This window comes from Xiphophorus hellerii, chromosome 18, assembly GCF_003331165.1.
Source record: "Xiphophorus hellerii strain 12219 chromosome 18, Xiphophorus_hellerii-4.1, whole genome shotgun sequence".
NCBI lineage: Eukaryota > Metazoa > Chordata > Actinopteri > Cyprinodontiformes > Poeciliidae > Xiphophorus > Xiphophorus hellerii.
Genome location: NC_045689.1, coordinates 12,377,248 through 12,399,060, shown reverse-complemented (window position 1 = coordinate 12,399,060; position 21,813 = coordinate 12,377,248). Strand labels below are relative to the sequence as shown.

At 37.8% G+C, this 21,813-nt stretch overlaps 1 protein-coding gene and 1 long non-coding RNA gene across 2 annotated transcripts; one reads left to right on the top strand and one right to left on the bottom strand.

Moving 5' to 3' along the window:
• Positions 1 to 361: 361 nt before the first annotated feature.
• Positions 362 to 6,449, top strand: psma6l (proteasome 20S subunit alpha 6, like). The gene is made up of 7 exons (XM_032545786.1): positions 362 to 634; positions 2,929 to 3,023; positions 3,344 to 3,425; positions 4,167 to 4,322; positions 4,641 to 4,819; positions 5,173 to 5,267; positions 6,252 to 6,449. The coding sequence occupies exons 1-7, from the start codon at positions 559 to 561 to the stop codon at positions 6,307 to 6,309; spliced, it is 741 nt and encodes a 246-aa protein (XP_032401677.1). The 5' UTR covers positions 362 to 558; the 3' UTR covers positions 6,310 to 6,449.
• A 437-nt stretch (positions 6,450 to 6,886) lies between these two features.
• Positions 6,887 to 21,160, bottom strand: LOC116708032 (uncharacterized). Its single transcript, XR_004336593.1, has 2 exons — positions 20,978 to 21,160; positions 6,887 to 8,468 (listed from the first exon to the last, which is right to left on the bottom strand). It is a non-coding gene; the product is annotated as an uncharacterized LOC116708032 (long non-coding RNA).
• Between the last annotated feature and the right edge of the window lie 653 nt (positions 21,161 to 21,813).

The following is a 21,813-nucleotide window of genomic DNA, read 5'->3' as shown; positions in this document are numbered from 1 at the left end:
TTTTTTTACTTTGTATTTTGTCAAAATTGTACAGCTTAATATTTTTATACCCATTCTTTGTTATTATTATTATTCCTTATACATAGAAATTTTCAAGAAAATGCAAGAAAATGGCCCCCCTTTGAAAACTTCGTGGATCCGCCCCTGGCGGAAAAACCTGCGGACCCAGCAGCCCTCCAGAAAGAGTGGTTGGACGTCTCAGGAGGAATGAGAGTCACATTTCCCACCTTTAAGTGCATCTTTCGTGTTTGACCCTCCTAAAATGGCCACCTTTTAGTCAGGTGAAAAGCAGAGTGGTTAACTTCCTTGTTTCCTTGTTGCCGTCCAATGGCAGAGAGAGGAACGGAGCGGCTCAGAAATGTAACTGAAAGAGAAAGTAAAAAAGAAAAAATTCAGGGAAGTCACTCCATTATCCTGCTTTATCATTCAGCGACAGCGCAGCCATGCTGTTTCCTGACTGCTAGTTCCTAAAAGTTTTACATTGATCGATTATCCGACCCGACGCAGGTCAAATCAGCCCCCCGCCGAGTTCATCTGAGGTGAGACCGGAGGAGGAAAATGTCCCGCGGCTCCAACGCTGGTTTTGACCGACACATCACCATTTTTTCACCTGAGGGCCGACTCTACCAAGTCGGTAAGGACCTGTTTCTGGTATTTCAGCCGACACTAACACACCTGTGTATGATTGCTGTCTGTCAGAAGGACGATGCTGCGGCTGCACTTCTTAATAAAGTCCCTGTTAACTTTTAGTAAGGCATAAACACGGTGCTGGCAGTTAGGTTAGCTGGTTTGTGTCTGAATGCTGGGTTAGCATCAGACTTATACTTGTTTTGTCTAAACTACACGCAAAATTTTTTATTTTTACGTTTATTTTTAACACTTAATGTTATTGTAGGCACATATAACCGTAAACAGCAGCTTTAAAACATTATAGAAGCACGCAGGTTGCCAGGTTTGGCCGCCTGACATCAAGGTGTAAGGCACGGAGGCTTCAGTCAGCCCAAGAACAAGAGGCTGTGTGCCAACGCTGCCTCCTGACCCTGAGTTCATGTGAATACACGCAGCTTTACCTTCTAAAATATGGCAACCAGATACATTATTCAGTTAGAATTAGGTGACACACAGTATTTTTAATTCTGCTTTTAATTCTGAGTAAGAGGGATTAAATTTCCTCTTACTCAGGGAATTTAATCATATTATTATTACCCATGGTCATGAATTAGAGCGATTTTATATTACATCCAGTCATCTGGAAAAGTATTCAAACCTACGGAAGAGGATTAGGGCCACCGGGAAAAAAAAGAATTCTGACTTTAAAGTCAGAATTCTGAGATTAAAGTCAGAACTCTTTTTTTTTTTGGTGGCCCTAATCCTCTTCTGACTTTAATCTCAGAATTCTGACTTTAAGTCAGAATTCTTTTTTTTTCTTCAGTGGCCCTAATCCTCTTCTGACTTTAAAGTCATAATTCTGAGATTAAAGTCATAATTTTGACTTTAAAGTCAGAATTCTGAGATTAAAGTCAGAATTCTGAGATTAAGGTCAGAATTCTGACTTTAAAGTCAGAACTCTTTTTTTTCCCGGTGGTCCTAATCCTCTTCCATACAAACCGCTTGAAAATGATACATGGTTTTAATTTTAAGTTTTACCGAAAAGTGTGGTGTGCATTTGTATTCTGAATCCTCCATTTTGTTCCCCTTAAATTAAATCAAGTACCATCAACTGCCTTCAGAACCCACCTACTACGTATGAGATTCGTGTGTGTTTAATATATTTTCAGCATAAACTTAGCTGTTGTCTGAAGGCCTCAGAGGTTGTTTGAGACCATTAGTGAACAAACAGCATTATGAAGATATATCAGAAAGAAATTTTAAAGCTGATTTAATTCATAAAGCAAAATGGCAAGCTCTGAGCTTCTCACAGAGCAACGTTTAATTCATCTGATCTGTCAGTGAAAATAGAGCGCAACTGCAGGAAAGTCGGTCAGAGTTTATTGGAACATAAATGGCGTAAAATACAGGGTAATAATGAAAAAAAACCTGCTTCAACTGCAACATAAAAAAATGATGAGACTACATATATTTAACTTTCATATGAGGTGTGTAAACCGGTGTTGGGTGACTCTGAATTTTAATTATTTGGACACCAAGATCAGAAGACATATTTGACATATAAACCAAAAACAGCATTTCAGGAAAAAAGAAAAGAAAATCCTACCAACTGCGAAGCATGGAGCTGGACGCGTGATGGTTTGGGGCAGATTTGCTGCAGCAGATCCTGAACAGAAATTTCACTTTATATTGGAGGAAAAAAGTGAAACATTCTGTAAAGAAATAAAAGCTGAAGCAGAACTGGAGTCAAAGACCAGATCTTGATATCATTTAGAAATCTCAAACTTGGAATCTAATGTAAAGAAAAGGTTGACTTTTATATTTTTAAGTGCAAATAAATTACTTTTTATTCAGAGAGAAAGAATTAGAATAGATACTTGTGGAAAAATGTGTTAGTAAAAATCCTTGAAACGAACATTTGCATCTGTCTCTGATTCTGTCTCAAAGTTTCCCAATATTAGTTTTCAGAACAATACTCTATATATGAATATTTCTTAATTAACAACAGAATATTTTATATCATTTTTTGTTTTGTTTTTATAGAACAAATCAAGGCATGATAATGGTCGAATGGCCTCGTCAAAACCAAGATCTGAATCTAGGTTTCCATCATTGGAGCAGCATCCATGTTTTATTTGTGGTGATGGGATCAATTTATTTCAAATATTTGTCCTTGACATCAAAATATCCCAAATATTTGCTGAAAAAGGTGGAAATTCACAAAATGTAAAACTGAAAAAGTTTAACATTTTAAAACGGGAAATGTTTACACACCCTAGCTTCTTTCCTCATTGTGTGTACTGGTGTGCTCCCATACAGAGTATGCCTTCAAAGCCATCTCTCAGAGTGGGCTGACATCTATCGGAGTCCGAGGGTCGGACAGTGTGGTGGTGGTGACGCAAAAGAAAGTACCGGTAGGATATCTGACACAAACACACAAACACACACAGGCTGTGTGGATGAGCTGGAGCCAGTGAAGCTAGACGCTGCTCAAGTCAGCAAAAAGCTGGAACACAATACTAGTTTATGAAGCTGATCCTACCGTCAACAGGGTGTCACTCACATTACAACACCACAGAACCATTTTTAGCTCTTTTGGTCAGGTATTATGGTATAACCTAAGTAGATTATCCAGCATACTTTCATATTTTTGAATCGATCTGATGTATTTAACTCACATTTACAGAGAATTACCTGATTAAAGTGGATTTTTCTTGCTTTCCTTTGACTGTAGGACAAGCTGCTGGACTCCTCCACTGTGACCAACATGTTCCATCTAACCCCTCGCATCGGCTGTGTGATGACGGGTCACAACGGTGCGTACCAAGGAGGGATGGTGCAATTAATCGAATTAATCGTGATGAATCTATTACTGAAATAATTGTCGACTAACTTGAGCATACAGACTCAGAAAAGGCCATTTTCTGAAAGAACAACATATTCAGAGCACTGATTACACCAAAACTGTACGAAAAGATTTTACATTTAAGATTAAAAAAATAACTTTGTCTGTAAATATATTCTACCCAAACCTCCTCTATTGGCATAAATTTAGCTTCACCTGTTTCACATTCTGTTTAAAAAAAACAACAACTCCAATTAAGCACCAATTATTAATTTGTTAATTGAAAAATAGTCTACAGATCAGTCCTTCCCTCTTTTTGGACTTATATCAAGCAGAAAGGCTGAGTTTTTCACATGTTGACTTTGGAAGTATTTTTTTTTAGCCGCAGATGTATAATTTGCTAAAGGAATGCTGCTATTGCATTTTAGTCAATAAAATGTTTGTTTTCTTATGTAAAAAGCAACTGTATAATTTGTTTATTGCATATTCTAATGTATTTCTAATATTGTATAAAAATAGGAACAGGTGGTTAAAAAAATCTGTAGAATGTGTAGAATTTATTATCCGATTAAGTGTCAGAATAATCAATTACTAAAATAATCATTAGTTGCAGCCCTCGTAACATCCGTTACATATCCCTGTGATCTTCTTTGCCACTGATTTTTATTTTAAAGGTGCGGGGTTTCAAACTTGCTCACTTGTTTTTTTGTAGCGGACAGCCGCTCACAGGTTCACCGGGCCCGAGTGGAGGCCGGAGAATGGAAATATAAGTTTGGCTATGACATCACAGCGGACGTGTTGTGTCGCAGACTGGCGGATATTTCCCAGGTGTACACACAGAATGCAGAGATGAGACCACTAGGCTGCTGTGAGTGAAGGCTTTTATTTCTCCTTAACTGTGTTATCAATATAAAGTGTTTCAGAAATATAGTAAAAAGTATAAGAAACCATAAATAAAATGGATAATGTTGTAGAATTAGTAGAAATCAGTTGTCACTTTGACCTTAAAGAGGTGTGTGTGTTTTTTTTTTTGGTCAAAAAAGTCACATTTTCTTGATTATGATTGATCTTTGAATAAAAAGGTAAAAACAAACTGGATGATAAACATTTACAGGGACAGTGGGTGTATTTAAAGTCTCATTATTGTGTTTTATGTTTTTAAAATCTGTCCTGTCAATCCCTGTAGGTATGATCCTGGTGGCGATGGACCCCCAGCACGGCCCCGTCTTGTATAAATGTGACCCGGCAGGATACTACTGCGGCTTCAGAGCCACGGCGGTCGGGGCCAAACAGACGGAGGCCAACAGCTACTTAGAGAAGAAACTCAAGAAGAAGCCAGAGTTGAGCCATGACAGGGCAGTACAGGTACGACTGGGAGAACCTGGACATTATGCCGGTCCATCACAGGACCACCATGGTCTTCATTCTGTCTGTAAAAAATACCATCAGCAAAAACACATTCATTGTTATGAAAGTTAGAACTTTTCATTTAAACTTTGAAAATGGGTCTAAAGCCGATGAAGGAGTCTGTTAAGGATTCAGTTTGGTCATTAAAATGCATCGACACAAAAAATGAGACCAGAAATCTGTCCCTAGAATAACATTAAAATACTGAGAACAATGTGAAGAGCTGGTTGATTAATGTTTTATTAATTCACTTTCTTAGTTTGGTTTTCTCCTAATTAATTTGTTTTATTAAGTCTCTGTTCTTGCTGCAGATGGCCATATCTTGTCTGGCCTCTGTGCTGTCAATGGACTTCAAGGCCTCTGAGCTGGAGATCGGTGTAGTGACCAAAGACAAGCCTAAGTTCAGGTAACGACTCTACGATTATGACTGATTCTTTTTCTGTAAAGTACAATTTCTTTAAAAACTGTACTGACCCTGATTTGATTTTTAAACCTTATTTTGTCACACAATTTCAATTTCCTGAGGGAGTCTTCCCAAAGGATCAATAAAGTACAAGTCTAAGTCTAAGTCTAAGTCAATTTTATGAAATGTTCAAACAGGCTAAGCATAATAAATAGTGCCGCATTGGTAAAAAAATAAAATTACAGTGTTGATATAATCAATTGTACTTGAAGTTTCAGAATGCCTTACAGAAGCTCTTTGATTTTCTTCAGGTTTTGTCACTTTATGATCATAAATGTAATGTATTTTATTGGGATTTTCTGTTGTGAACCAACACAAAAGAGCTTATATTTTTATTTAAAAATATTATAATATTATTTTTAAATGTTATTTAAAATTATTATTATTATTATTATTATCAAATGTTAAATAATTAAATATTAAATAAAGCAACATAAATTCATATTTACATTTAATATCGCATGTAATTTCTTTAATATAAATATTATAATCAATATGCATTAACATTATTAGTTATTATTATGATGTTATAAAAAATATTCTTAAATATAGTTCTAAAATATTTTGATATAAATATTATTTTTTCTTTATTTAATTTTGAGTTTAGATTTTCTGTCAGTCGTAAACATCAAAATTACAAAAACAAAAATAATAAAAATGGCTTGGAATGTTTCAGTCTGTGTGATGGATCTATATAATGTCTGAGCTTCACTTTCTGAAAATATGGAATTGTTTCACCATACTCTATTCTAGATGTACTGCTCACTTTCTAATTAGATTCTACTATCTTCTGGCAAATAAACTCCTAATAAAATACACAACACTATAGTTTTAATGTTACAACATGTAAAAACGTTTATGGTATATAAATGCTTAAGAAAGGCCATGTGCATCGTATAAAACTGTTTAATCCTCACCTTTCTGTAGGACCCTGTCGGAGGCTGAGATCGAAGTCCACCTGGTTGCCATAGCAGAGCGAGAGTAGAGGCGTCCTCACTGGCAGCAGTCAGCGATTCTTTAGCAGGCGTGTCAAACTCATTTTCATTTCGAGCCGCATCAAGATCATGAATGTCCTCAAAGGGCCGATTGTGGCAGAATGTATTAATAAAACTTCCCATAAGCAAACTGTTAAAATTTGCAATTTTATGTAACAACTTTTTAAACATTTTTCTCACATTGATGTAATTTGGTCCTATACAAATGAAAACAGATTTGACTTCACTGATAATATAATATTTAAACACACAACTGTTATCTTAAAGTTCAATTTACTTGACCTTCTAGAGTCTAGAGATAGCTACAGTGGGCCGGATTTGGCTTGCGAAGCTTGAGTTTGACACTTGTGCTTTGCGGCATTTCATGTTCAGTGTAGCTGCACCGCCGATCGCAGTCAGAAAACAGCAAACATCATCCTTTTCTCTCTGTGTCAGGAGGATGGATCATGTGCATAATGAAACGCTGTTGGAAAGGGTTGATGGATGCAGGTGACAACTCCAGTGAGGTTTTAATGATAAAATCCACAGCAACAATCCAACAGCTTATTTGATACTGTTTCTTTAGACCCTTCTAAATTCATCAACCGGGGGACTTATTCCACCTCTGTAGCAACACTTCATAATAAAACAGGCTAGAAAACAGAATAATTAGTGTCCTGTCTTTCTTTTATTTTAGATAATTTAATAGGAAGGTTCATTAGGAAAGTAGGGAAACTGTTCTTATGAATTAAAAAGATAACTGATGTTTGTAAGCAATAAATACACATTAATTCCAGTTAGTTCGAGACAGGATTGCATCGTTCGGGTAATTCAGCAGGGGCTGAACTATTTACGCGACCACTGGGTGGCAGTGTTGTGCATAAAGTCACCTTCTTGACACCGTTTCATAATTCCTGTTTACTTGCCTACTTACAGACCTCTATTTGGACTCAGGTCAACATTTAAACTTCTTATCCTTCTAAATGTGTGTGTGCTTGTTTATGTTGCCCCTTTAGGACCTTTTCTGGTGTAATCTTGTTGCGACCAAAGCCCGTTCTTAGTGTGGTGGACCACCATTTTTAGTGTTTGCATTGAAATGAGTTTAGAATCAGGCTAGGTGTACAGGTAATAGTTAGGTTCATGGCAAGTATCAGAGTTAAGTTTGATTTAAATAATAAGAAAAGAAAAACAATCAACTTATACATGATGAACAAAATCCAGTGACAAAACAAATATTGGAAAGCTTTTATTTAGCTAAAGATACATGTCAACAATTTTGATTAGTGTCATACATGTTTAGTTTTATACAACCTTTAAAAAACAGGATTTATAAACAGTCTAAGTTGCAAGTTAAACATCTTTATTATACTTTTATATCTTACCTTTAAAAGTCCTTGGCAAACTGAAGGTAGGGATCGCAAGAGAATGATTCTTCCATTTCAAAACAAGATGTCAAACTAATTATATTGTCTAATAATATAAACTGTGAAAGTAGGCACAATGAGGGATGAATTTAATTTTCATTGATAGTAGCTAGTACACAGCATGTGTAGACAAGTATTGTCCAATCAGCAAATGAAGAAAATCATATTTGTTTTGTAGAGGAATTTGAGTTTCATGTGAAAGGTCACAGTGAAGGGTCTCCTGATTCACTTTGTTAAATTTCACACTTTCTGCAATTAATAAATGACAACAATTGAGTAAAACATCATTGTTAACCTTGTTATCAACTTAGAGTGGACACAGACACTGCATCCCCTGTTGGAACCTGCCGTAGGAACAAGAGGAGGTGTATTCCAAGAGTGGATCATGATTTTGTTTGCAAACACATGTGGGACTTAGTACGAGAGCCCTGCTTCTGTGAGCATCAGACAGCAGTCAGAAGATCTGCTGGTCTCACTGAACATGCAAACCTTTCTAATTGGATTTAGTGTCTTGCCTTACTTTTTTGTTTATTTATGTAAAAAAAAAAAAATCTGGAAAAATAAAACAAGTCTGTCATATGAAAATGCCCTGCTTTAATCCTATACGTCCAACTTGGCTGCACAGTTTCAAATAAACCAATACAGTGGTCTTACACCTCTGGTTTTCCTACTATTAGCCAAAAATAAGGTTGATGTTGACGTTGTTGCCATGCTGAACTCTTTATCCTCACTGTGTTAACCGAAACCTGAAAAAAAAAATACACAAATACACAAGAGGAACTGTTAGACGTATTTCCATTGCAGCAGCATAGAAAAATGCAAAGAAAAAACCCAAGAAAGAAAATAATTCTTTCTGCTCAGGAGATTAATTTAATAAATCTTTCATATAAATTTCCTGATTGATGTTTTTTTCTTTTAAATGCTGAAGCCCATTTAAAATCCTTGTCACTTCAGGTGGTTTTTAATTCAGTTTCATATTTGAAGATTTCAATTAAAAATAGTTTTTGGGGACTTATTTAAAATCGGAAACGTTTTTGCATTTTTCAGTGAATTTATTAAAAAAAAAAAACGTCCATGTTATGGGAAAATGAAAATTACAGCATCTTTTACAAATCCTGATTTTACACAAAATTGTACAACACAAAACTACTTCAGACCATCTATCCATACATTCATTCTTCTTTTATAAATAATCACATGATAATTTAAAATTATATAAGTACAAAATAAGCAACATTTTCAATGAAAAAGTCCATTTTGCAGTTAAAGTGTTTAATAAGCATACATATGAGATCAATACAAACATATTTATTGTTTTAATCTGTTGTTTAGGTTTTTAAACCATCAGTTTAGTGCAAAGTGTTTCAGGAATCCCTACTCATTCATGTATCTTCTTTGAAAAAAATATTTCTTTAGAAATGTGGACTGTAGACGCTGACTTAAGTCTTCAGGACGTATTTGCTTGGCACAACAAGATGGTATTTCAGGCTTAATAATTAGCTGCAGTGATAGGCTAACTCCTTTTTGCACAACTTGCACACAACAATAGTCTTTTCCAGCGTTCAATCAGATTGTATTCAGAAGCCAAAATTATCCCCCAGCGGACAGAGAACAGCTTCGTCATCCATTGCTGTTGCTCTCATGTCGTACCAGAACGACGCGAGTATATAGATTTTCAAGCAGAATCTTTGCATGTTAAAAAAAATGTATTACAAGTTACGTAATTAATTAGCGCATTACAGTCCTGGCGCTAGTAAAACTACAGCAAGTCGAATGTCTGATTTTGTCATTAATTCAACATGTCTGTTGCATGACACTGTTTCAAATTATGCTGTTAAAGTCGTTAATTTTTCTAAGCTTCTTCCAAGCTTGCTTTCTTTGCTTTAGCTTTTTAACTCAGAGGTGTTCTCCTGCTTCAGCTCTCACTGTTGAGCCACCTCCTCGGACCACAGACCTAGTTGCGCCTTAAAACCTCAACTCACAGACTCTCCATTCCTCTGCCTGCTTCCACCTCCATTACTACCTCCACACGTCTCTTAACCCTTTGCTTGAACCTCTCCTGGTCCTAATACCCGGCCACACAGCACAACACAGCCTTTCTGCCCTCTCCCTCCCACCCCTCTGCATGAAATGTTGACCCTGTGGCTGGTGTCTCCTGGTACTGGGACAAGCTCGCCAAGCTGAGTGGGACCCAGAGCATTGGCCATGTGTGTGTCTGTGTCTGCATGGGTGTATGTGTTGGGTCACAGCGTGGGGATTAGGTGTGTGTGAGTGATTGCGGGTGACAGCGGCCCTTGCATTAGGTGCCCTGTGGCAGATTTTGAAGGCCTGTTTTAGACACACTAAGCTGGATTTACCAGCAGCAGTGTGTCAGCAGAGATGCATCCTGGCTAGACCTCCTCCAGAACACACACACACACACACACACACACACACACACAGACCCTAACTATCCATCTACCTGTAACCAGTCTGTCTTGTAATTCTTTTCTCTTTTGTGTGTTTGTTTTTTGTCTGCACTGGTGGGACAGTTAAACCGCCGTTCTGTCACACTGTCTCATGTTTCCACAGGTTAGTTTACAGAGAACATGAAGAGGCAGAGGCGATAGTGGGCAGCACTGCATGCCGACTACATACTGACTCCAAAACAAACCCCAGAAATCTTTTAGAGCAATAAAGGTTTTAGAATCTTCAACATAATTACAGTGAACTCCCTTAAAATCCACAAATGCACTTGTAATCTCTGTTATATGCATTATGTTACCTAATGGTTGAAAATTAGAAAGTAACAGAGATAGACTAAACAGCCAATAACAGAAGGGTTTTTGTTTATTCTGTTAAAGAGAATGAAAATTTTATTTTAGAGTTTAACACTTTAACTTGCACCTGCCTCATAGTAGGAACTGCAATTGAATCCCACAACTTTCCAACTGCAAAACATCTTTTCTTCTTGCTCAATCATTTGAAGTTGTTTAGATTTTACCCTTCAAACAGAAGCCTCAGTGTCTGCATAAGTCACATCATTCCACTGATGTAGTATGTGGACTACACCCTGGTTCTGTTTTAGACCAACTTCTTGTTTTATTCTACAAACCCATTTTGGACAGATCATTAACATATTTCATTATATATCGTATAGTTTTTAAGCAGATGACATTCAGCTGTAGTGCTTCTTCATAAATTCTTAATTCTTCAAAGTTTTGAATTTCTTGAGTCCCTAAAAAAAATACTAAATAATTTCCTTTCAACTGATCTCTGAGAAAACCACAATTCATGTGATCACACAAGAGTTTGACATTTAAATTTTGCTGTCAATCCAAACTTAAGGAATTTGTTTTTGACCAATAAATGATGAGAAAACATGAACTTAAAGTAGGCATTTATGCTTTTATTTTCTCTCATCTAGGCTACTGTTACGTAGTTTTGACGTGCTCTAAAAACCTTTGATCACTGTTTTATTATGTTATCCTGTTACGTTATGTTATGCTATGCTATATTATGCTATGCTATGTCATGCTAATGTTATGTCATGTCATATTTTGTTATGTTATACAATGTTACATTGTGTTATGACATAATGCAACATCATATGGTGCAATTTGATATGATAATATACAACATAATACTATGATACTACTGAAATGATAAACTATATGATAAATACATGAACTATAATTTGTACATAAATTATAGTACATATGATAAACAATACACAAGATGACATGATGCAATATGTCATGAATGTTGCTAATGAACATGACACATGGTTAGAGGTGATACATTTATTTCATTTTTCCCTACAAATTTAATTAAGGCTGTGTAAGTAAATTACTGTTTCACTGACTCACTGTTTAGTGTAGAGTACAGACGATTAGGTGCAACCGAGATTTCTTCAAAAACTGAGATACAAAGTAGCACAAGTCGTCTCTCTCAATGCAACAGCCCAAGAAGTACCGTACTTCCTTCGCATCAAAATAATACTGCCCAACATAAATACATGTTGCTCTTCACATTCAAGGCTCGTAGCAGTTTAGACTGACAGATAGCACTTTGCAAGACAATATTCAATTTAAAGAGACATACTGATGCATTTTGAGATTTCATTGTATCTAGTTGCATCCCTAAAAAGTACTGGGTTTTATTGTCAGTTCACTCTAGAATTCATTTTGGATTATTTCACATTTGAAGTAGTTAAAATGCATGTTGCTAATCAAACAATGTGACCAATATTTCAAAGTGACTGGTGTGCTCAGAGTTGAAAAGTTATTCCATTTACTGAAAGTTTTTTACCACAAAGTTCTTCTGCAACAAGATGAGGTTTATTTGGAGTAGATCCAAAGAAGTCCAATCTTGGATTATTTGGAACATCATCCCAGTTTGAAGCATGTTGAAAAGCAGACAACCAGGGGGCTCTAGTTTCTGTCTCACAGCAAAACATCTTGCGCAATTAAAGCAATATTAAACCACATTTCTAAACTAAATGAAATCTGTTGTGCACTTTGTAATGCAGCTGTTACAAGGATGTGAAAGTCTGATGAGATGGTCTATGTGTTTGAGACTCTTATTTTGAAGTAAGAAAGGAAGTAGATTATTGTGGTTCCATTGTTGTGTAGAATGAGTCTACTTATAAAGACTTCTTATTAGAATGTCCAGCAACACTTGAAACTTACTCCTTTCCCACCATTTTCCCATAGTCTGTGTGGCTGTATCTTGGGTAATCGGTGGAATAAAAGACTTCAACAGACAAAACCTAGTAACAACTTCTACAATGGTGCCAGGCAGCCATTTTGGAATTTGAGGTTAGGATTGATAATAAAACCTATAAAACCTGACTACTAAGTCACAAACAAGCACACCATTGCCATTGTTATAATCTTTAGGGTTTCTGTATAGTTGAGTTGGTTTTAATGGGGCAGATTTCTGTGGGCATTCACTTTTTTGAGGCTATGATTAAAACTCTCTTGCCACTTTCAGGTCTACAAGCACCAGCATTTATGTATACTCGACTCTGCCTTTCTTTATGCAAATATTAATGTTGGCACTTATTTCTCTGCATGTGACGGGGTGCACTGGTGTGTGCGTGCTCCATCACAGATCTCTGTTACAGCTCGCCTATTGTGGACGAGAGTGTTGAGCAAGATCCTGACCCACCACCAGGTTCTAATCACAAGCATTCCTCAGGATTAAACAGCCAATTAACAATAAGAGAGCCATTGTGGCCCTGTCTCCTTGTGCGTCACAGTTAAAAGGTTGTATGTGTGTGCGTACGTGACGCTGTCAGTGCACGGGTGCAAGCGCCTTTGTGTGCACAATAAGGCAAGGTGCTCTCCAGTGGTCAATTAGGACTCAGTGTGGTGTTGCATTGATGGGTGTGCTAGCTTTTATTCATTAAAGACAAGTTGGGTTAAAAATAAACAGTAAAAAGAGAAAAGTGCAATTTGGGGACAGCTTGGCAAATTGTGGCTGCAGATCAAACAAAGTGTATTTGGCACAGTGCTCTTAATGAGGCAACTTGGAGCTGATCCTCTCCATCAACCAGCTGAAATTAAACCTGGTGTTACAATAAAACACTGCAGTCATTATCACTGCTCTGCTTATGAGTCATCTGCAATGTGCTTGCCAAAACTATTGTTTAGATGCGTGAGTGAGTATTAAAATCGGGTCCCTCAATTCAATAGCCATTTGTGAGTGTGCGCTGGGCGAGCGTATGCATCAGTGTGGCACGTGTCGAAGTGTGGCCAGGGATTAGTGAGGCTCAGAGCCTGTTGCTCCACTTCCATGATTACTACTGCTGCCTCCTGCCATATGGGGTGATGAGGGTGCAGGTTGGGGGAAGGGGACTACTGGTGCTGATGGGGTTCAAACTATTGGACATCATCTCACCTACAGCAACATTCCTGTTCTCTGAGAGATAACACACACACATGCTCCTCAGACCTAGATCTCTCTTAGGCACACATATCGAGATTTTCATGATGCATTAGTGCCTGCATGACCTTTGGCCTCAACAACCTAATGGCTGTGTGTTTTTCTGCCGTTTAAATCTGTTCATACAGCCGCATGTTTGCAGGATTCTTTCCTTTAAGTTTCTGCAGCATTCAGGCTGATATTAATAGTTCATTTCAAATAAATTTAATTGCCAAAAATGATAAAGTTTTGCTGCCAGAATGTATGAATCACATGCTGTTATCCAATGCGATATTTTTATATATATAAAGGTTTCATTTAAACTGTCTGGTTCTACAGATGCAGCAACAATTTCTTTAACTCCTTTATTGCAGTGTATGAGTATGACGGCATGAACAGGTGTTAACAAGCTAAAACCCCAGACACTGATCAAGGAGGGGGTAAAATGATGTCAGTTAACAAACACACACACAAACACACACAGCGTGCAGACCCAACCTGCTGTTGTCTCTAGCGGATTAGAAATCTGTCTACTCTTAGAAGACAGCAGGACACACACATGCACACATCGGGGGGTCTGCAGTCTGTGAAATTGATCAAGATGCTTGCCAGACATTATTTAAAGATGAAGCCGTACTGGTATTGATCCCCAGCCAAGTCCTCTGTCCAATACGTCCTCTGACACAACTTAAAGAAGACGTGTGGAAAGACGGCCTGTCCTCTTTAGAAAGTCTCACAGAAGTTCACATTAGCAGCTTTCAGCAAATAGGTGACATGTAGAGGCAATGCTGCGTTAAATTAGTCTGGGAGCTGTTGAAGAGAAATGCTAGAGGATGCTTGAAGTTTACAAAAATAAATTATCTGATTTTCTTTTCCAGAAACAAACCAGAAAGAATGTTTTTACTGTGACTTCATGTATCTTAACAAAACCTTCAAAAAGAGACATTACACCATTGGGGTTTAACTTGAATAAAGTTCAAGGCTAGATTAGTTTATTTCACAAATGTCAGAAAGATTTAAAAAAATATTTAAAAGATTGTATAATTACATCCCATCCCATTACACTAAAACAAAAATCATGCTTTAATTATATTAGTATATTTCTTGTCCATTGTGTTCTGGCATTATGAGTATAGCACATATGCTAAAACTTTATAAATATGTGAAACATGATTGCTTTTGTCCATCCATCCATCCATCCATTTTCTGTTCACCCTTGTCCCTAATGGGGTCGGGAGGGTTGCTGGTGCCTATCTCCAGCTACGTTCCAGGCGGGAGGCGGGGTTCACCCTGGACAGGTCGCCAGTCTGTCGCAGGGCAACACAGAGACATACAGGACAAACAACCATTCACACACACACACTCACACCTAGGGAGAATTTAGAGAAACCAATTGACCTGACAGTCATGTTTTTGGACTGTGGGAGGAAGCCGGAGTACCCGGAGAGAACCCACGCATGCACAGGGAGAACATGCAAACTCCATGCAGAAAGACCCCGGCCGGGAATCGAACCCAGGACCTTCTTGCTGCAAGGCAACAGTGCTACCAACTGCGCCACTGTGCAGCCGTTGATTGCTTTTGTACTGTAGCAGATTATTCATATTTTTAGCCTCATAAATATACATGTCTTTGCTATAGAAAGATTCTTTCAACTAATTTCCATAATAATAATTTAATGAATAAAAAAATGCCTTCCAAAGATAACACACCTTGACTTTTTGGGTTTTTACATTGTGTCACATGACAACCACAAACTTCAATGTACTTTGCTTGATTTTATGCAATAGAGCAACATAAAGTAGCCAAAGAGGGGGCCAGGAACTGCAGAGAAGTGAAATCTTGAGACCTGCTCCAAAAACGCTTACGACTGCCTGTTTTAAAAATTTATACACCAAATATATGTTTATGTACACCATGGAAATTGTTAGCACTACAAAAGAAGTTAACACCTACAGTCTTCCGTTTCTCTGCACTTGGGGTTCCAGCCAATCAGCACCGAGGAAAATTCCTGGTGGTCCTGGATTGGCTGCTTTGCAAACCAATAGAGTGCAGACAAGAATTGTAGGGTTTTTTTTATCTTCCCAAACTGCATTTTCTTGCAAATATTTTATGTTCTATGGAAAAATCTGTTAAAAAGCAGATTTTTCAGAAATAAATTGGAGTCCTCTGTATCAACCAACTTTGAAGTGAAAGAAAAAATTTTACATTGTATGGTAAATATAAATCTGAAAGGTGTGCTCTGAGGTTCGCTCACGAGACTGAAATTGTTACTAATTCTTTGCAAAACAGCTCAAGCTCAGTCAGATTAGATGAAGACCAACATTTGATTTAGGAGTGTGTCCTTCCAACACATGAATAATCTTTAATTAAAATGATTCCCTTGTAGCTCTCGCTGCAGGTTTTAGGAGGCTGGCCTGCTGGAAGACGAACCTCCGCCCCAGTTTCAAGTCTTATTCAGCTTCAGGTTATCTTCCAAGAACTGCATCTACATCCGAATTCCCATCTGCTTCTCTGCTTCTCTGTCTGAAAGAAAAGCATCCCCACAGCAAGACACTACTACCACCATGTTTCACCAGGTTGAATGTGTTTAGGGTGATAGTTTTCCTGCATACATAGCATTTTTCATGTAAGCCAAAACGTTCAATTGTTGTCTCAAGAACAGAGCAATTTCTTGACTTTCCAAGACTTTTAGCAAGTGGTGATTGGACTTGAATGGTTTCTGTCTGGCTATTTTTTCATAAAGATAAAATTTGTGGAAGGTAAAACTAATAGTTTTTGCCCAGATGGGCCATGCATCTCTGGAGCTCCTCATGAGCTACCGTAGGCCTCCTGGCTGCTTCTCTGACTGATTCTCTCCTTGCCTAACCTGTTGGTTTAGATGAGATGTAACAGACATTTGTTGAACTAGATTTTGTCTATGGGTGTCAGAATAAAGTGAGCTTAATACAAATGCATAGCAAACTTATCAGATTTTTGTTCACAGCACGTTTTGAAACTCAAGCATCACTTCCATGTGCTACTCTGCATTTATTGTTCTATCACATAAAATCCAGATAAAATAAATTTATTTTGTGACTGTAATGTGACAAAACATGAACATGTGTTCATGCATCATCATCGCTGTAGGAAATTTAACTTCTTTAATATTCCTACTTATTATTTAAAATATCAGATTCCTAAATATACAGATTCTGACTTGATGTTCTTCCAGCTAATTTCCAGATTATCTGATTGTTAAAGGTGTGATGGTGGGTTTCACTGTATAGCAGTTCTGCTGGTGAAATGGAGACAAAACTCAATTCTCAGTGATCCTTCATGCTTCATATAGACACCAAACTGTATACAGTCAGTTAGTTCCTCGTTATATAAACGACCTGCAGTTTATCTTTAGCCCGGACTCATGCCAGACTGCTCATACCCTAAATCCCTCCAGATGGACGTTCATTTAAACAAAAGCCCATGCATATGCAAGTCTGTACTCCACAGGCATGCACTGTGCACTAACACAGCAGTATAACCTATAGGCAGCGTGAGAACCTCCATTTCATGTGGCTGTGTTTCTGTGGCTATAGGAGACGTACGCGGTCCGGGTGCAGAGACACATGGCGCGGCCTGAACTCATGCTGGGTAATCCTCACATCTCCTAAATGAGGGGTTAACACACACTGACCTCAATACACACCCCAAACACACACACACGCCCACGCCCACGCACACACCCATGCCCACACACACAAACGCTGCAGCTTTTATAACTCAGTACAAGCTCAACGGCAGGATGACATTAGGAAACATAAATCACATCACTTTAAATGAGTTTCTGTGTGAATATTCTCTATGTGAAGGTAGAGACCCTCAGAGAGCTCATGGTCCAGTCCCGATGCCCCTCCCATGCTCCCCCCTTCACCCATCTGTCCCTCTCCCACTTACTTCTCCTGATTTATCATCATCACACGTCTCCACTTGTCCTTCCTTCTACCCCACCCCATCTAACTCAACTTCCTCCAGGTAGCACTTCAACATCCACCAGTCCCCCTCTCTGAGACCGCACTGCTTTCTTCTCATCCAAGCATCAGTCTCCTGTCTACTCTCTTTCTCTCTCACACACACACATACGCGCACGCACACCACTGCGGCCGGCTCCTTTCCCTCCCATCCCACCAAGCCCAGTTACCTTCTCAGTTCTGTTCAATCCAGCCACCGAACTAAAAGTCCAGCTCTACGCTCCCGAGCAGCGAGCGCTCTGCTCGGCTCTATCCGTTCACCCTTCCTCTGTCAATCTGGCCACAAACCCCTCTTTCCTCCCTTTATCCCGAGGTAAGATACTTACTTTTCAGATAAAGCATATTATGATAAATCGGCTGAACTCAGTGCACGAGTGTGTTTGTGTGCGTGAGTGCGTAAATGTCTCACACACTCCCACATGCAACATAAGCACACAGTGCACACACAGACATACAAAAAAAACACACTCCATCGAACAGCTGGGAATGGCTGTTTTAGGATTCAGATTCAGAAGGAGTTTCTGATCCATACTGGCACGCCTCATGGCGGCTGCTCTTCTGTTGTTCTTACAATCAGAATCAAACTCAGGTATCAGAATGAATACTGAGTATCTAGCCATGTTGGCAGGGGGAATTCTGGGTAAATGTTCTCCTGGGACACTGGAAAACAAAGAAAATTGCATTTTCTGTTCAGGCTGGATGGAAGGATAATTTCATTAACATGATTGTTCAGAAGCCATGACTTAGTCAAACTTCATTTTCATTTCAGCTTGAAATCCTTTTTTTCATTTGTCGACCCGCCGGAGTGATTGTTCAGCTGATTTAACAGTGAAACAGGCAGATGAATCACTCAGACGCTCATTGGAAGGATAAGGAAGCTTCCCTGAGTGTTTTTTTTTTTTTTTTGCTTTTCTGACTATAATTGTCTGCAACAAATGAGTTTGCTCCTGGCTTCTTAGTTCATCGAAGGCCGTCTGCTAATGAAATAGGATGAGAGGAGCAGGACAGCATCTGGGCAAAAGTTCTCCAACAATACGAGATGGAAGCTTAGGTCAGCAAGGGGGAATAAAAGAGTTTGGAGAAAATGAAAAACTAAATGAAAACACAATGGCAACACTCGCCTTTGGGGACATGAATGCGTGCTTGTTGCAAAATGGGATGTTTATGAAATGCTGTGTGTGTGTCTGTGTGAGTCTCTGTGAGTGTGAGTCTCCGTGTGTAGCAATATAGATTAGATGCACTAAGCCTCTTATGTGATGCTTGCCCTTAATTTGCTTCTGCTCTGGGTCCTAGCGCGTCTGAACTGCCCAGCAGATCTTCATCTCGGAGCAATTTCCTTCAAACAACCCAGAAACACTTGTCATACAGCAGCCGCCTCAAATACACCATCTTCATCAAAGAGCATTAATATTTAGTACTGGTCTTATGCCAAACTCCACACAGGATTAAAGTAAAATAAGCAAAGTAAATTAAAAAAGGAAAATAAATTACAGAAAGACTAACCTAACTAACTTTATCACTATTTATCTACTTTTAGCGTCCAGAAATTGGTTAAGATTTTAACCTAAAATGAGAAGCGTTCTATCCCTATTTTAAAAACATATTTCAACATTTTATATTACAAAATCCTTGTCGATAATAAAGAAAAAAAACATTTTTTGTGCTTTTAAAGTGCCTTGTTTTTTGCTTTCACTGACTTAAAAAGTCTACAGACTTAAAGAACATAAAATGTCCTTATGAAACTATATAAAATCCAACATGTTTCTTTACTTCCTCAAGCACAATTTTAAGTCACTCAATAGATGATTCAGCAGCCAAATTAGTGTCAGAAATATACAAGCCACAAAGTCTTACAATTGCTAATAAGCCACAGATCTAATCTGAGTCAGCACTTAAAATTGGGTTAAGTTCATTGACCATCACAGCGGCACTTCTGTTTTTCTTTTAAATAAAAATAATGTTGTTTATGTGTGAAACATTAAGCATTACACATTGATCCCAGCTTGTTTTACAGTTATTTTGTAAACCAAAACCAATTTCTTTAACTGACTGTACAACAGAATGTATTTCAATTGGCATTTACATTTGTGCCTATATATTTTTATTATAGTACTCAGATTATCTGACTTTAAATGTGTCGAAAGGTGAGAGTAACAAATTATTTGTGGAGATATAAATAATAACTAATGTTCAGCATTTTAATAGAGACTGCAAAGTCAGAATGAAGGGGCTAAATGTGACTGGCAATGCTAGCTAGCTTAACCCTTGCATGCAGACATTCAAAACTGTCAAGAAAATGTCAAGAACAGGGAGAAAAAGAAAAAGCCACTGAAAGCTCACCATCATCCAAGATCATCAATTACTCTTATGGAAATAATCTAATAACTATGAACGTCTATAGATTGTTATAATAGGTTAGGCTTTATTTAGTCACAATGGTCTTAAAAAGAATGCCATGTTTATAAAATAATGTACTGAATTCTGTTTTACTGATGCAGCAAAATGAGACATGATTCATACTTTCAAAAGTGAATCATTGCTCTTTAGTATCTTAACTAGGTAATTTAAACAAAAACTTGGTATAATTAGTACGAAGAGTTTGGTCAAATTTAATTAGTTGTGCTTATTAACCACTGTTTACAAGCATTTGCAATATACTGGGAATTGTTATCGGAGCTCTTGCCAGATGTTAAAGGGCAGATATGAGCAGCAGCATTCATTGAAATGAATTGTACAGCAAATACATCGCAAGCTCATTTAAATATGGACATTTTGTTATAAATGTTTTGAGTTTTAATCTTGAAACTTATTTTATATCTTTCGCTATTTAAAAACAATCAGAGTAAATTGAAAGATTGTTAATTTTTATAGACAAATATGAGAACTGCATTCTGTCTGACACTTGCAGGCTTAGTTTGATTATGCCTTGGACTGACTGGGCCTAATGACAGAACAAGTCGTAGAACCACGCATAAGAGTAATTGTAATCTTGCTGGGTTTTTTAAATATCTAACAGCAAATTTATTATATTGTATTGTTTTGTATTGTACTAGCAATAAATTTACTGTTATGTTTGATCTTAGACGGACGACTTATGACCCGTGCTTCCGGTCGGACAGAGTGTAACAGAAACTACGTCAGAGGAGACTTAGAGTATAGTGCGCGCGGACCACGGCAGTGCGCATGCACTTCCGTGGTCCGCGCGCTCCCTTGAGGTCTCTCAGTTCCCAAAGTTTCTTTTCTTCTTCTCGTTTAGATTTTTCCAGACAGTTAGCTTAGTCCAACCTGCTGCTGTGTCAAAGCAGCACAAGGGGGGGAAAAAATCAGACAAAGCGTAGCCTACCTGTGAACGAAATGAAGCTTCCAGTGGATGTTTCCCAGCGTCAGGAGGATGCAGGCCTCCAGAGTCACCCACCCAAATACCCACTCACAAACACCAACACGCCCTTCAGCATCAACTCAGGACATTTTCTTCCAGCATTGAAAACATTCAAACACGCCTGTAGAATCTCCCCGCAGCTCTCGGTGTGTCTTTATATCTCCGCTTTGGCTTTACCCAGCTAGATAAACCCCTTATACAGTTTGGGCACTAGCTGCATGGGCCTATGTGGGTGTGTGTGAGTGTGTGTGGATTTTAAACTATAAGAAATCCGATTCAATTAACAAGCGCGCAGAATCGGATTTGGACACTGGGAAAATTGTCTCGCCGCAGAGGATGATACAAGCAAAACCATAAAGGCATAAAGGCCTGCACCGAGGAGAGGAGGAGTAAACAGTAAACATGGAGCCTGAACGCAAATAAAACGACGAAAACAAAAAAAAATATCATCTCAGTGTGATGCTTTAACGTGATCAACCTTATAAACTGACTGAGATTCATTCGTTTTAAATTAATCCCTTCATCATTTTTATTAAATTAGAATATATATTTAATAAAAAATATATTTATATATGTTTTTATATATATAAAATTTTGTTGAAAAGTGCATTTAACTTTAGTTTGAGCGCTATTTCACTAGGTGAAACACGTTATATTACACAAATGGATGTTTGAAAGCCTTTAATTGTGTTTTTTATGACGATGTTTAACTTACAGGTAATGAAAATATGACATTTAAAATTAGAATATACATCAGTCCAATACAAAATGTTTTTTAACAGGAGTGTAGCCTTAATGAA

What these genes read in the sequence shown, in the direction of transcription:
- psma6l (XM_032545786.1), top strand. Translation starts at nt 559, where the DNA reads ATGTCCCGCGGCTCCAACGCTGGTTTTGACCGACACATCACCATTTTT. An exon ending in TGACGCAAAAGAAAGTACCG is followed by an intron (nt 3,024 to 3,343) that starts GTAGGATATCTG and finishes CTTTGACTGTAG; the next exon opens with GACAAGCTGCTGGACTCCTC. An exon ending in GCCATGACAGGGCAGTACAG is followed by an intron (nt 4,820 to 5,172) that starts GTACGACTGGGA and finishes TTCTTGCTGCAG; the next exon opens with ATGGCCATATCTTGTCTGGC.